Source organism: Colletotrichum scovillei (genome assembly GCF_011075155.1).
Source record: "Colletotrichum scovillei strain TJNH1 chromosome Unknown Contig00005, whole genome shotgun sequence".
NCBI classification, from domain to species: Eukaryota; Fungi; Ascomycota; class Sordariomycetes; order Glomerellales; family Glomerellaceae; genus Colletotrichum; species Colletotrichum scovillei.
Genome location: NW_023336263.1, coordinates 666,904 through 681,647, shown reverse-complemented (window position 1 = coordinate 681,647; position 14,744 = coordinate 666,904). Strand labels below are relative to the sequence as shown.

Here is a 14,744-nt window from a genome sequence, read left to right as displayed (position 1 = left end):
AAGAGGGACTAAGTATGTACAAGAAGGGTATGAACTTTTGAGAAAGCGTCCATGGTTTCCGTCCAACCACATGGCATCTAGCCGCGCAGCGGCAGAGATTGACGGTCGTTCAAATCATGCTCTATGATTCGTCAAACATCATTCATGGCCTCCAACACGATTCGCCGCCACCACATCAGAGTGCGTTTAGCGGTAAGTAAAAGAGGCGTTTCATTCTCGTAGATCATGATGTGCAGCTCAGAGTTCCGTACTGGTTGGACACGGGCGTAGTATCTGATGCGAAGACATCGTTAGCAGGTTGCTGAGATCTAGAGGGGAGACGAAGGGCTGTTTACCAAGTTCGATTTGGCTCTCGGAGCCGTTGCAAGAGCAGCTCAGCCAAACACGGGTGGTGCCGAAAATCGGCCCGTAGACCGGGTCCTCGATGCGATAGACATAGCAATCGCTGCAGGAATCACCCAAGTGACCTTTGCCGCTGTACTACACCAGGAGAGTCAGCAACGGAAAGCACATGAAATTGGGTAGATAATCCGCATACCTGGATCTTGGTGCCCGTGTAGGTGAAGCATTGGTTGAGGTCGAGGGAAGTCGACTTAACCGTGCCCTTGCCGTCACCGGCGTTGCAGTTCGCCGTCAGAACCTGGGTTGCGGGGTCAATGTGTTCGTCCGTGCAACTCTTGCTAAAGTCCCCTGCAGCGACTAGGGACACTAGCATGGCAACGGCGATGGAGAAGGTCTTCATGGTGTGGGTATTGGATCTGAGATGAATGGACTGATCTTGTGAGACGATTGTGTCAAGGCTGGATGATGCTGCAGCAGAACTTATTGTCCAAGACCTGAACTTTCGAAGAGGCACATCGATTCTTTAATAGCCAGCTGCGAACATCGGAGAATAAGATGTTTTACCGGGTGCTTTTTACTTCCGCATCATAGTTCCGGCCGACGGAGTTTGCAGCGTCGTATGCTTCGCTGCTTTCGGTTTGCCGTTGCAACCGCGGAATGCGTTCATTTGACCATAAGAACGTGACATCCAATACACCCAGTACCCAACGGGCAGGTGCGGAGCATCACTTTCCATGTTTGTGAATCTTAAAATCCAATCAGGGAGGTGAACGGCCCGGGACTGCAACGGCGGCTATCTGCGCCAGCTTCATCAGAACTTTTGTCTTCCAGCGAAGCGGACCCGACCAAACCCCCGATGAGGAGGGAGCCGGCCGAGGGTCGGTGACAGGACAAGTCTGTTTGCCGTGTGATTATAACTCAGCTTCTAAGCAGGATGTTTGCCTCCCTTCTGGAGCGAACCAACGGTGAGGCACGCCCACCATGTAAGGTTACAATTAAGGCTTTGTCACAGCGGGACATTATGCAAGGGTTCCAAGATACCTGCATGCAGTGGATCTCTGACATACGGTCTAGACGCAGATCCTGACATGAAATCTCCTCATTTCGATCGTCCCGCGCGGTACTTGACGCTAGCCTTGATTCACTCACGTGTTGAGTGGACGGGCAGATCTTTCCGATCACGGGGCGTGAGAGTCTCATTCAAAGTCATAAGCGGAAAGGCTTCATGGGTATCTACGCGGAGTGAGGATTCAGGCATCGAGTTGCTGATTTGAGAACCTGAGTACCATCACTTGCCCCGTGGCCATGTTGAAAAATCCAGGTCTGGTTCTTTGGGGGTGGGCTCTCAGCACTCACATGTTGTAACAGATGTTTCTTGTTTGGAAACAAATGTTTACTCAAAAACGGCGAGAAACGACAATAATGGAAGGTGAGTGCCAAGAGGGGACAGTGAGAATAAGTACTTGATCGTGACACCGGCCGGCAAAAAGGTTCGGCAGGCCTGGTTGCCTCCCTTGTATCATGTCCCCGCCCCCACCTCCCGAGAAACCGGGTGATCCTCCATGGTTGCCACCAAACAAACCCGGAGGGTGGTTATCATATCGTAGGCCTAGGCCATTTTGACGGGAACTAGCGCGTCAAACGTCCCTGGCTCTCGACCAACCAACTGAAACGGTTGGCTGTGAAATATCTTACATGTGATTAGACTCTTGCGGAACGTTACTGATTTGTGACAGCGGAGGCATTGGAAATTTCATAGAACCCCAATGAAGAGACATCATGAGCAAGCACTCCATGATCATGCAAGAGATATGGAATGACTAGAAGTAAAAGGCCCGATGGACTCTACGGCAAGAATACCACATCGGTGAGACTACTTGCGAGGTTACCCCTCTAGAACGTCAACGACTTGACACATCTGGTCTTTGATGGTCGAGACTTTCTGGCCACTTTCTGGCCGCTGATCGCGTAGAGACTGTTCAATGAGGCAGGTGATGGATTACTTACCAAGCTATGCCCATCGCAAATGATGGCCCGATAGTTAGCCCATGTTGGTTCGGAAACAGCCATGTAGGTACAAGTAGTTTGGTTTGTTTAGTGGATGTGTCTTGCTTAAATGGCCACATGCATGGCATATGCACTTTGATGCATACCCCTTTTTCTCAGGAACACAAATTTCCTTTCGAGCTATCCTCATTGGCCGTCAAAGAGGCCGGTTAGACAACGGGTAGATAGTCTTCCACATGGAACGAGATTAACATCCAGAATCAAGAGATATCGTGCATTTTATGCAGTAAGGAGATACGTTCGAGAGTTCTATCAATGGCGGCAAGCAATATTGACAAAATGAACAAGTTGTTGAACTAGGCATGGGGAAAGGATTGTCGAACAATATTTTGGTACTTAGGTATGACTACAAAGAAAGGTGTTGACAAGTGCAGCCGATCGTATTTGCAACTTATCTGCGTCTACTTTCTTAAGTCAATCCAACAACTGGAGCCGCCGCGTCTTCAAAAGGCCAGTCAGGGGTTACCCTGACACCTGATTTGAACTCATCATGTTAGAACCTGGACTTTGTGCGACCCCGGGAGTCTAAAAGACTCGGTCCTATACAACGAGAAGGAGTAAGCGACCGAACATCGTAGTTGGCGTATCGAAAGAGAGGTTTCGAGTTATTCTTCGAAGAAAACTGGTTCAAATCATCGTCACTCACCCAGTTTTCTCTCAAGGGCGTTCACCGCAGGTTCTCCTGCACTGGGAAATGGCATGTCCGTCATAAATGCCAAGATCATCCATGCATTGCTGAACACACTAATGGGATCCGTTAGTCTAACCCATTACACGTTGTAAATTCACCTACAGCAGAAAGCTGACGCTTCTCAGCTTCCACAGAGCTTGCCGCAGTGGTCACGGCCATGGCGGCGGTCAGGAGCGTGACGATGGAGAAACGCATTTTGAGACTTGAAGGAAGTTTTGTGACTTGAAGACAGTGATAGTCAGACTTAAAGAGGTTGAAATTGTTGGGCTGGTGTGATTTATGAGACTGAGTTATAATTTGCCTTCCTGGGTGCTAGCATATAGTCTTTATAGCTCGCTGGCATTGACGACATTGGACAGAGAATAACATTCTCGGCAATACATTCTTACTTCCTACATCAGCAGAGATAACTGCCAGAGTCGCTAGTCATCTTGGCGGGGCAACGGCTAACTGACAATTACCCTATGAGACTTGCAGTTCTGGATGTAAGGGCAAGAGTAAAATCCTATAGGATCTGCCAAGCTATGGAAAGTAAGCGTGGCAACGTTCTCACTTTCCTATATGGGACTCAATCGGCAGAATGATAACACAGCCTGAATTCAAGTCAGGTTGCCTTCCTTTCAAGAACTAGGCGCTTCGCACTTACTGTGCAAGCCCAGCATCCGTAAATCTGGAAATGAATTAGTACGCGATAGTTTGACTGTATAGCTGTGGCACAGCTCCGTGATCCGAGACAGGCCGCAGAACATACCTGTCGTTGATCCTCTCGCCTCTTCATACCTGCCCGTGTAGTCTTAGCCCTCATCTGAGTTCTGACGAATTGATTGTAAACATTTCTATACCTGATGGTTGCACAAGAAAACATTCTTGGGGCCCTGTTACAAAGTATGGCAGGTCCAGGCGTGACCTTCAGCCATATTTTCCTGGACATATCATTCTTGAATGTCATTGGCCAGCTCGGACTTATTCAGTGTAGCCTGTATGATCCTAGAACTCAGTTCGATCCAAGAAACTACAGGTGCTGTGTCTTGTGAGCTATGAGACTCAACCTGTAACGAGCATTGATTTGGAGACAGCCTCAATAGAGCTTGGAACTACCCAGGTATCCCATATCTGGACCATGACTCTCACAAGATGGGTGAGTACTTGTCTAATAGCTCGGTACCATATCGCCCATAAAAACCATTCGGATCTGGACATGCGATCAAAAAACCCGTAAATTCCACGGTAATAAGGACTAAGGATCCCTTCAGACTACCTAAGCAAAGCATGGACAGCGACTGACTCATTCAGCCATGCTCGTCGAGTTGATTTATCAAGGCTTCCTAGAATAAGGTTATGAGTTCTGATACGCGAGTCACATATGGTCTAAGTACTGAGACTTCGAAAGCGTCGAGCATTTCTCTTGTATGTTCTCAAGACTCTTGAACCGGCCGATGGACCTGTGCTTTATTGTCAACAAGATGAGCGTGCAATTCAGTGCTGAAGGCTCATTCTGTATTCAGTCGTCTGAGTGTTCATGGAGCATTGTTGCGTAATCCTTCGGGGAAACTCGCAGGGAATTGCCCCGTTCTGTTCGTGTCATTGCCGCGTGGCTGCTCGGCGGGCAAGCTTCCATTCTTAAGGGTAAGTATTGTAGCTGCCACGTGGGAAGAGAGAAGTGAGTAAAAGTCTATTCTATCACTGTGTCGCGACATCTTATGAACGACACAAAAAGGCCCGCGCTTCCCATGGATCGAGTCATCCCCGAATCTGGACCGAGCCGGGCAACCAAGCTGCCTGTGCCTTTGCGGAGTCGAACATGCCGCTCCACGTCCCGTGGCAACCTGCCGTCTCTTTATGCTCTGGAACGACGGCTACAAACCTTGTCCGAGTCCACGACAGCGTAGCTCGCGTGGGCAGTAATTTGGGCTCGCAATTTTCTAGCTAGCAGACAGTCTGACTCAGTGCAACAAACTTGACGATGAACACCGTCCGTTTTGAGTTTGGCTTCGCACCGACAACTGCATCGCCCAAATGTCTCATCCGCATGCGCCGCCTCCCCGGCAGGCCTGGGTTGCTCCGATCCACATAGCTTCTCGTTTCGCTCGATCTAGACTGCAACCGGCTGTAGCGACATTAGTGACCTCATAAAGAGGGTGGAGCCCCCATCCTTCAAACACGCGCAATGATCTCGTAATCATGGCTAGGCGTTGGTTCTGGACTTTTTTTTCCATTACGTTCATGATCACGCCAGGTGGACAGGACGACTTGCCTCAACTCTCAGATGACACGCAGCCATGAGCTGGACCAGACTGCGCATCGCGGTTTGGCTAGCATGCCTCGCCGTGGATGTGATCGCAGCAGCGACTTCCTTACAACTGACCACAATATCAAATGCAACTTCGGCCGGGGTAACATCACCAGCCCCCCTTGACCCGGCAGCAGCCGCGATGGAGCAGATGGCAGCCTCGTTATCCCCATGCGCAGTAAGACCCCACTGATCTACTATTCTAAGTGTACGTTGACTCAGAGTATTGTAGTTGAATTGCACAACGACAGAGATTGCAAAGTCATCTTGCAACACAACTGACTTTGCGTGTATTTGCACAAATCATTTGCTAAACGGAAACATTGGCGCATGCTTGGCACAGCATTGCACTGTGACTGAGTCTCTACGTATGACATCACTTGTTTGGAAGCGGTCTTCTTTCGAAGCTCATCTTTCTCTTGGTTTACAAGACCTTGCATATAGATCATGCTGACAGGCGTTTAACTACCAGAGGCACAGAGATACTCGAAAACATCTTGCAGAGTGCCCGTTCGTCGTAACACAGATCAAGGTCCCATCACATGGACTCTCTTCTCTATTGCGCTGGTGGCTCTAGCCGCTCGACTGATCTCCAAAATCCCTTCTCTAAATCCTGCGTTCTCGTTCGGCTGGGACGACTGGTTGATCCTTGCATCTACTCTTGCGTTGATCCCAGCTGACATTGGATCGCAAATTTGTGTGTTCACGAGCCGGCATCCTTATTCAAGAACCATGGCTGACCATATCCGTAGTGATTGGCATAGGTCTGGGGCAGGACATATGGATGGTTTCTCCAGACAACATCACTCAGATTCTCTTGGTAAGGACTGGCCCCAATACCACATCCTCTCAATTAGTGGGGTTTCGATAGCATACTGACATAATGTCAAGCTTTTCTTCGTCGAGGAGCTTCTCTACTCATTTGTTGTAGCTGTCACCAAGCTGTCGATCCTCATATTCTATCTACGTCTCTTCGCCGAGACCTGGTTCCGGGTGGTTTGCTATATTATGCTAGGGGTCACGACGATCTACGGTATCGGGCAGATACTAGGTATCGTCCTCGTATGCTCCCCAGTGAGTTATAATTGGACGCAGTGGGACGGTGAGCATCAAGGAAAGGTATGTGTTCAAAGTGCCTTCACCCTGGCGTACTGCCATTTTATTCGGATCACTGGTTAACTTTGGGCTTCCAACTAGTGCGGCAACGTGAATGTCATGGCATTTATCAATGGAGGAGTGAATATTGCCATCGACTTCATTTTGTTCGTTCTGCCAGTCACTCAATTGTAAGAAGTTGTCAGAGGTCGATCAGCACTTGATTACTGATCAATGGATGTAGCATCACTGTCTCATGGACTCTTAAGAAGAAGATCGGCGTGAGCCTGATATTTTTAGTTGGTTTATCGTAAGTACCGCATACATATGACAGTATTTCTTCTAGCAGTTACTGATTTCCCCATAGAGTGACGGCCTCGAGTGGGATCCGGCTGGCTACATTGGCGAAGTTCGGCGGAACGCAGAATCCGACGTGTGAGTGAGATTTTACAGACTTGCGGAGATTGGAGCTAACTCTAGAATTCGCGTACAGACGATTACAAAGAACTATCGATTTGGTCATTGGTTGAGATGCACATGAGTGTCATCTGTGCATGCATGCCGGGTATGACTTCTTTCATCCGACGAGTGTCACCGCGAATGTATCGCATGAAGCAGTATACGCCCCAGCAGCCAGACAGGAATCAGCCACGAACAGGTCGTTCCGTTGCTCGCCGCATTCAAGACACTTTGGCACGCATCACTACAATCAGGATAACGGGCAATCGCTCAGGTTGGGAGAGCTCACAAGCAACGGGAAAGAGCAGCGGCACGGAGAGTTCAACAACTAGCGACCCAAGACCAAACGCTTACAAAGACTACCTGGTTTACGCACCCTATGCGGACGGTCAGGAAGGGGGAACTGAGTTGAACACGTTGAGAAGTAGAGAGGTTACGTAAACTTGTTGCAATGGCACAGGAAGCGCAGTAGAAAAGTACCCCTATTTCCAAACTCTGCCTCCAACTTTGAACCCAGATGATCATCTAGAAAAGTCGGAACTTGAGAGATCATTAATGCTCCCGAGGCCCGCCCGTGAGGTTGCAATCCCGTCGTAAGTCCAGTTGAACTTCATCCTTTGCATGATAATTTCAGGCGAAACTTTAGCTGCCGCCACTCTTGAGTTCAGCTGAACCTCGGATGCGCGGCTACACCTGGCTTGGTCCCATTGCTTCAGCTTACTGGGCAAATCCTCTTTTGTGAAGTCTGGGTGGACTAGAATTCTGAACGCTTCAGCATCTTCCAAAGCTTGGTTGGCTCCTTGTCCTTGATATGGCACCATAGGGTGGGCTGCATCGCCAATCAAAACAGTTGAATCTTTCGTAAAGGTACTTAAAGGGTCTGCATCACGGAGTTGATAGAGTTTGACGTCAGACAAGGTTCTGGTAATGTTGTAGTTAGCTTAGCGTTCCTTTATCTCGAGAAAATGTTGTAGGGCAGCTCACTTCATGAGTTGTAGAAGCCATGATGGAAAGTCCTTGAAACTCTCAAGCATTTCATGTACATCGCCATTCTTGGTCCAAGACTCTTCGGTCTGCTGCCGAAGCATACTGTCTGGTACAGCGCAAGCAAAGTTCATGACCTCCAGATCGCGGCAGGGGTATACAACAACGTTTCGGTTCGACCCGTCCGCCGCGATAAAGGAAGACAGAAAAACGCCATTTTCATACCTGAGCACATCCGGAATTTCTCCGAGAACATCCGATATTTTGGAACGGCTAATGGTGAACCTATACAAAGAAAGGTTCGCGGGAGTTGACTCGACATAACACGGACCAGCCACAGCTCGACGGACTTTCGAATGAATGCCGTCCGCACCTAAATATTCTTAAGGTTCAGTCGTCTTAGTTTAGCACAGCGACTAGACGTACCAATGATGAGATCCGCTTTGATCTCAGACCCATCTTCAAAGATTACCGCTCGACCTTGAGGGTCAATTTGCGTAACGCGAGAATTGTAGATAATCTTGGCAGGATGGCCAGATAGACTCAGATCAGGGCCTGTTGCAGCTCGTAGGAGAGCATCTTTGAGATCCTGGCGATGGACCATCCACCACTCGGAACCGAAGCCTTTGAGGCAGTCAATCCTTGACTCTTTGATCAAGTTGCCGTTTTGGTCATAACTCCTGAAGCCACTAGACACAACAGCTTTCAGGGACTCCTTAGTAAGTCCAAATCTCGTAGCCATCTTCGAGCCATTCGGGCCTAGCCCAACAGCAGCACCACTTTCTCCCGCTTCTGGATCATTACGCTCGTATATGATGACATCATGAGCCTCTCGCAAGACCCGTGCCGCTGCGAGTCCGGCTATGCCACCGCCGATAATGGCAACTTGAAGGGCTGTGGAACTTGTCATCTTATGCCCAGGCAGTAAAGCTTTTCTCCTAGCAGTCGAAAAATCGAAGTCAACTCTCTTTTAAAAGTAAAGAAATCAAGGTAGAAGTTGTGTGATGATGGTTTGAAATCTGACTCGATTGTGCCTCGCCCTCATGTTGGCTGGCGTGATAAGTCGTTCGGCTTTGTAGTTGGCCACAGCTTCTCTGAATCGAAACCGACACAGCTAACACGTATTTCTGCAAGAATTATGACTCGGTTGCCGCTTCTACCTCCCGGCAATGAGATAAACTTTCGTGTTATGCCCGTTGCTCTCGGACGACAGGTGGGTCTCGAGAACACCCGGCTTTCGGAAACCGGAGTCCGGAAAACCTGTTAGTATGTGTAGGTGTCAACTTTCCGTGCGACTAAAGATCTGTGACTGCGTTGGTGGGAGCTTGGCATTGCTCAAGTCTCGAGACTTGCCCTGTCGGATGTCGGCCGTTTTGCAAAAACGGAAAGCCGGCTTTCAGGATCGATGAAGCAGCTTGAGAAGAGATGTGTTTGCTAAGACCCCACAAGCCCAATCCAATCAGGAGCTATTGATCGCTGATTATGTCTGAAATCTGTTACGCAAAATGAGCCATGGGCTTTTGAGGGGCATAGGAGTTTTTTCTTTTCGAGATGAAGTCATGTCGTCAATGAATGGTGATGAAAAGGGGCAGTCGTGTCCAGGGCGATATACAAAAAGGAGTATTGCAAGTAGAACTTGGATCTATACTCTCATTACCTTTGAAATCGTCGATCGTACCATTACCGCCGCATTCTTCTAGACATGTTCTCGACTGTTTGGGCCTGGGTCCTTCTATGCGGCGTTGCTGCTGCCCTTGCTTATCGACGATCAGTTTCCAAGCTGTCTGGAATCCCCTTGGTTGGATTCGAAGTTAAAGACCCTAAACAACGAAAGGGACAATACACCTTCAATGCTCCCGGTATTGTGCAGACAGGATACGAAAAGGTATGCAGCTTCAAACTTTGTGGTGGATGTTCCGGACTGAAAGTTTTTTTTAGTTCAAAGACAGAATCTTTGGCGTGGATACAGCAGATGGTACGAGCAATTTCATATTACCGCATCACTCCTTGATTGAATATGCTGACACACTAGGTTAGGTGTCAAACTCATCTTTCCGCATCAATATGTGGACGAAATCTCGAAAGAGCCAGGACTTAGCTTCCAAAACTCCCTCGACGAAGTAAGACCAAAGGGGAACTGAAGCCCGACTTGTCATGCTAAGAAAGCTTAGGATCTATTGATCGATTACACGTACATGGGCGGACTGAAGCAGTTTGCATTGTCTACCTTCAAGCGGGAAGTCACACCTCATCTTCGTCAGTTTCCCCTTCAAGATGCTTTCGATGATGTGCAGAACTGACTTTCGCCTTCTCCAGCCATGTTCATACCTGACTTCATTTCACTTATTGACGGTTATATCCCCAACGCACTCACTGAATCCGAAGGCAAGTTGCGAATACATACTCTCCAACCAGCCTAATCTACTTAAAACAACACTTGACTAACGTACCTTGATTACCGATAGAATGGACTTCGGTCAACATCTATCCGAAAATGCTCCGTATGCTTGGCATACTCACAGCAAGAGTCATGATTGACAGTGAGGCCCCTCACAACGAGACTTGGGTGACTCTGACTACCGAGTATCTGCATGCTGGGGTAAGGCACGCGCATGCTTTGAAGTTCTGGCCTCCAATGCTAAGGCCGGTCGTCCATCGATTTGTGTCAGGATACGCCGAGGTTCAGAGGCAGCTCAACCTCGGAAGGTCGATAGTTGTCGACGCTATCCGCAAAATTGATGAGCGAGAGAAGAACGGCGTACCAGAGCCCCAGCCGACGAGTGTGCTTTACCATATGTCTCGCAAAGCACCAGGTACTTCTTCCGCGGTCATTGACATGCATCTCAAGGAGCAACTGAATCTGGCTGTGGGAGGAATACACACCACCTCCGCCGTGCTCACCCAAACGCTTTTCGAACTTTCGGCACATCCAGAGTATATCCCAGAGTTGAGGAAAGAGGTGATTGATACTTTGATCAAATTCAATGGTCAATTCTCGAAAGCTGCTTTGTGGGATATGCACAAGTTGGACAGTTTCATTCGCGAGACTCATCGCCTGAACTCGCCGAACCTCAGTATGTCATTCGTTGATTGTTAGCCGTGAGTGGATCTAACGATATCTCAGCAACTTTACAGAGACGCGCTATCCAGGATGTCACCCTCTCAGATGGTACCTTCATCCCGAGTGGTACAAAACTCGAGTTTCCAACGTTCGCCATCCACCGTGATAGTGAGTTCTTCGTTGACGCTACTGAGTTCGACGGATTCAGATTCTTGAGACTGCGTCAAGAAGATGACAAAGATGGCGGAAAGCATCACTATGTCAGCGCTCGCAGAGACATGTTGGGCTGGGGTTTTGGCAAGACGGCATGTCCTGGGCGATTCTTAGCCGATATCGAGATCAAGCTGATTGTCGCATTCATCCTGATGAACTACGACATCAAGAACCCGGACGGCCAAGGCAGACACGCGCATATTCATTTTGAGAATCAGGTTGGAAATTCTGTTGCTCAAGGCTACATGGGCATTGACTGACATTCATGCAGGTTTTCCCTGACCCCGTCAACCCAGTGCTCATGAAGAAGATTTTGCGTGAGGACATTGACGGAAATGGTTATGTGAGACAGCAGAACAAGGTACTTCACGTGAATTCCCCGGATCAGAGAGTGATGATCAACCTTTCTTGATATGGCATATTCTAGTTGCTGTCTGTTTTAGAAATTGGAAAGTCAGCAATCGGCAGACACTTTTATCCTTATTTTATGTACGCCTCTGCATTGAGTAATATCTCCTAGTAAAAAAGTAGCACATGGACCCTTCCCGGTTATCTTTATATTGCACTGGTCCCTAATTGAGCTGTACTTGGCAATCATTATCTACAATGTTATAGCTTGAGGTCAAAGTCTCGGTGTGGCATGCCCCAGAAATGTGTCATGGTGTTCATCCCACCGGCATCGGTGGCCGAACCCCACGCGCCCGAGATCCCCATCGATATGGGTCACTCGGATCAAATCCATCCCGATCGATGACCCCTTCACTTAGCTAGAGATCTCCGTCCGAAGTCCGTCCGGGTATTGAAGTGTTGGTTCCAACCAGCGGTACTGGCTTCCGGCCAGGCTGCCCTACTCGTTCCTTCGCCATCCTTCTGCCTTGTTCACACCCCTTTCGGGCACAATATTCCGAACTGGAAACAACTGCAAATTATATGGTCAGCACTGTTATGACGAACTTGATTTGCTGCATAGTACAGTATGGCCTTTCAGATTGGGACAATTGACGATGCAGTGCCGAGGAATCGTGCCGTAAGTGGTCCCACCTTTCTGCTGGTGAAGAAGTACCGGATACTAATCCAGGCCTAATTAGTGTGACTTTTGCTTCGAAAAGAAGGTAAGCACTTGCTGCGACTGTGGTGAAGTATTATTTTTCGAATCTTCATGTTGTACTGACCTTGTTGAAAAGATCAAGTGCGATAGAGAGGATCCTTGTGCCAATTGTCGAGCAGCCTCCGTGGATTGTTTACGCAGACGGCCCAAGAGAAGAATTAGACATGCAGCTTATGTGAGGTGCGTTTTCCAATCTTCTAGTAGGCAATGAAGAGTCTAATTCGACGACACCAATTGACACATGAAAATGATGTAGAAATAATTCGCTTGCCATCACATCGACTCGGAGGAACCCTCCGTCGCCAAGAACTACAACTCGCAGCCCACAAGCTGCTCCCCATCAATTACATGGCAACTTTTCAGCTCTTGAACAACGCTCAGAGCCAAGATTTCATGATGAGGGAAACGTGCCAGGGGAAACACCTGCTTCTCAGAACAGCAAGCAAAAGTCAACTTGTTCCACCACCACTGAAACGGGACCAGCTGCTGCACAAGCTCACAGTCATATTGGATCGGAGCTGGAGTCACGCCTGGGGCTAGATGCAGGAAAACGGGAAGTTCTCAGAGCAGCTCTGGCGTTTGCAAAGCAGGCGTCCCAGCAGCCAAGCGTCATTGCGTACGAAGAGGATTCCTCGGAAGCCTTTGATATCTTCAGCGAAACATCTTATCCAACAGCCGAGAGTCTTTATCTGATCCTTTCAAGTCAGTAACCTCCTTTCCTTGTGTCCTGTCGAATAGTGCTGACGGAATCCAAGGCCCTCGAAAAAGTATTGGCCAGTCTTTTACAATGGACATCGGGTCTGTCATTTCTGAAGAAACGCTAGAGCGTCAAGCCCTTGAACTGATTGAAAAGTCTGTCAATGGTGCGACGCGTGTTCATTACATAGTGACTGTGAACTTCTTTGTCTGGATGTATCTAGGAGCCTCCAACTATCATACGACGGGCTCCATTATGGCACAGCATATTCTAAAGAGGCGCCAACAGTATGAGAAGAACTTGCAGGCAGCTTTATGCCGTATAGGCGTCCTGGACCAGCCAAGCTTGCCACTGCTTCAAGCACTGCTTTCCGGTGTAAGTATTGCGCGACTCATTCTCTTGAATTCTTCATGCTGAGACTTTCAGGCCATGTTTATGCTCCTCTCAGGGAAATTGGAGATGTGTTGGCAATTGAGTGCGTCAGCATCGAGAGTATGCATGGCCTTGGGTGGACCTCGCCGGATCAGCTCTCAGACCATGGCTGCCCATGAGCTGCGAGAAACTCGGTATACTTTATCGATTTGCTACATGTTTGATAGAGCGCTGGCTCTGAGTATGAACCGCTGCCTCGCTCTGCCTGAATTCGACATGAACCCTACGGAACTGGTGCCACCAGACGCAAAGAAGCCATATACTTCACTTATTCAAGTGTTTCTGCAATTGGCCGAGGTTCAATCCGACATTGCCCACCACACGAAGATCAAGAATATGAAGACACGGGAAGATGTTGAAACAGTCCAAACATTGCAAGGAAAGATGTGGAAAATCAAAGAAACGATCAGAGAGGTGGGGGCAATCGAGCACATGGAATAGGCGGAGAGCTTTTACTGATTGAGGATAGTGTCAAAAGCAGCCATTGCATACCGAGGAGAAATATCTTCAGGCCGAGTGGATGGGCGTAGATTTTGTCTATCATTCCGTCATGACATCTGTTGTCAAGCTCCACCCGTACCTGATGGATGATACTGGTCTGCACCAGCAATTGCTTGGCTACGCTCGCACATCTCTAAGCTCCCTATCTGAGATGTTGAGCATCGCTAAAACTTTGGTGGATTTTCACCTATTTCGGGTTTCAGTTTCGTGGTAAGTCCAATTTTTGAGTTCAAGTTTCCTTCGAGAAGACATTATGGCTGATAGCTGACTGCTTAGGCTTATTCTGTTATATCCCGTTTACCCCTTTTTCGTCATTTTCACCCACACAGTCAACACCTCGAGTCTTCAAGATTACAGCTTGATAACTCAGGTTACAACGAGACTCCAGGAGTTCGCTGGTCATAATCCAGCTTTGATGGGAGTCCAAAAGCTTTTCGAGGAATTCGTTCAACTCTGCAGGCCTATCTTTGAGGTGAACAAGTCGATCGATGCCACATCCCCGCCACTCCTAGAAATAGCAAGTTTGCCAACGCAGAAGACTACGTCGCACACTCAACATAACAGGGTTTCTCAAGGTCTTTCAGGTCCTTCTGAGATAGGGTCTTTCACATCATTGGTACAGGATGCACTCTCTATCCCGGTAACAGGGGATCATGCAGCCAGCGGGATCACATTCCCTGACCTGAGCACTCTGGAGGAGAACGAATTGCTAGCAGAGTTATATAGCACACATCCATCAATAGGCTGGATAGATGGCAATTGGTCAATATCGTAAACTTCTAAAGATTGAGTTGCGAACATTGA

General features: G+C 48.4%; 6 protein-coding genes across 6 annotated transcripts; 3 read left to right on the top strand and 3 right to left on the bottom strand.

Annotated features, from left to right (window-relative positions):
• Nucleotides 1–4: 4 nt before the first annotated feature.
• On the bottom strand, nucleotides 5–1,356 carry HER10_EVM0008591 (CVNH domain-containing protein). The gene is made up of 3 exons (XM_035478107.1): nucleotides 539–1,356; nucleotides 336–480; nucleotides 5–273 (listed from the first exon to the last, which is right to left on the bottom strand). The coding sequence occupies exons 1-3, from the start codon at nucleotides 740–742 to the stop codon at nucleotides 224–226; spliced, it is 399 nt and encodes a 132-aa protein (XP_035334206.1). The 5' UTR covers nucleotides 743–1,356; the 3' UTR covers nucleotides 5–223.
• A 1,710-nt stretch (nucleotides 1,357–3,066) lies between these two features.
• Nucleotides 3,067–3,864, bottom strand: HER10_EVM0010083 (uncharacterized protein; the record flags this gene model as incomplete). The annotated part of the gene is made up of 2 exons (XM_035479553.1): nucleotides 3,203–3,864; nucleotides 3,067–3,153 (listed from the first exon to the last, which is right to left on the bottom strand). The coding sequence occupies exons 1-2, from the start codon at nucleotides 3,293–3,295 to the stop codon at nucleotides 3,067–3,069; spliced, it is 180 nt and encodes a 59-aa protein (XP_035334312.1). The 5' UTR covers nucleotides 3,296–3,864.
• A 1,427-nt stretch (nucleotides 3,865–5,291) lies between these two features.
• On the top strand, nucleotides 5,292–7,457 carry HER10_EVM0001060 (CFEM domain-containing protein). The gene is made up of 9 exons (XM_035470821.1): nucleotides 5,292–5,568; nucleotides 5,623–5,758; nucleotides 5,863–6,087; nucleotides 6,143–6,210; nucleotides 6,282–6,509; nucleotides 6,588–6,676; nucleotides 6,730–6,795; nucleotides 6,853–6,920; nucleotides 6,979–7,457. The coding sequence occupies exons 1-9, from the start codon at nucleotides 5,380–5,382 to the stop codon at nucleotides 7,383–7,385; spliced, it is 1,476 nt and encodes a 491-aa protein (XP_035333693.1). The 5' UTR covers nucleotides 5,292–5,379; the 3' UTR covers nucleotides 7,386–7,457.
• Nucleotides 7,458–7,465: 8 nt separating this feature from the next.
• HER10_EVM0005952 (uncharacterized protein) lies at nucleotides 7,466–8,838 on the bottom strand (the record flags this gene model as incomplete). Its single annotated transcript, XM_035475553.1, has 3 exons — nucleotides 7,466–7,865; nucleotides 7,929–8,301; nucleotides 8,355–8,838. 3 exons carry the CDS (start codon nucleotides 8,836–8,838, stop codon nucleotides 7,466–7,468), a joined length of 1,257 nt encoding a protein of 418 aa, XP_035334017.1.
• Nucleotides 8,839–9,630: 792 nt separating this feature from the next.
• HER10_EVM0011729 (cytochrome p450) lies at nucleotides 9,631–11,614 on the top strand (the record flags this gene model as incomplete). Its single annotated transcript, XM_035481152.1, has 8 exons — nucleotides 9,631–9,813; nucleotides 9,867–9,903; nucleotides 9,966–10,048; nucleotides 10,100–10,184; nucleotides 10,245–10,313; nucleotides 10,394–11,002; nucleotides 11,053–11,420; nucleotides 11,474–11,614. The coding sequence occupies 8 exons, from the start codon at nucleotides 9,631–9,633 to the stop codon at nucleotides 11,612–11,614; spliced, it is 1,575 nt and encodes a 524-aa protein (XP_035334433.1).
• A 1,483-nt stretch (nucleotides 11,615–13,097) lies between these two features.
• HER10_EVM0008173 (uncharacterized protein) lies at nucleotides 13,098–14,715 on the top strand (the record flags this gene model as incomplete). The annotated part of the gene is made up of 4 exons (XM_035477705.1): nucleotides 13,098–13,382; nucleotides 13,434–13,853; nucleotides 13,909–14,150; nucleotides 14,217–14,715. 4 exons carry the CDS (start codon nucleotides 13,098–13,100, stop codon nucleotides 14,713–14,715), a joined length of 1,446 nt encoding a protein of 481 aa, XP_035334168.1.
• Nucleotides 14,716–14,744: the final 29 nt, after the last annotated feature.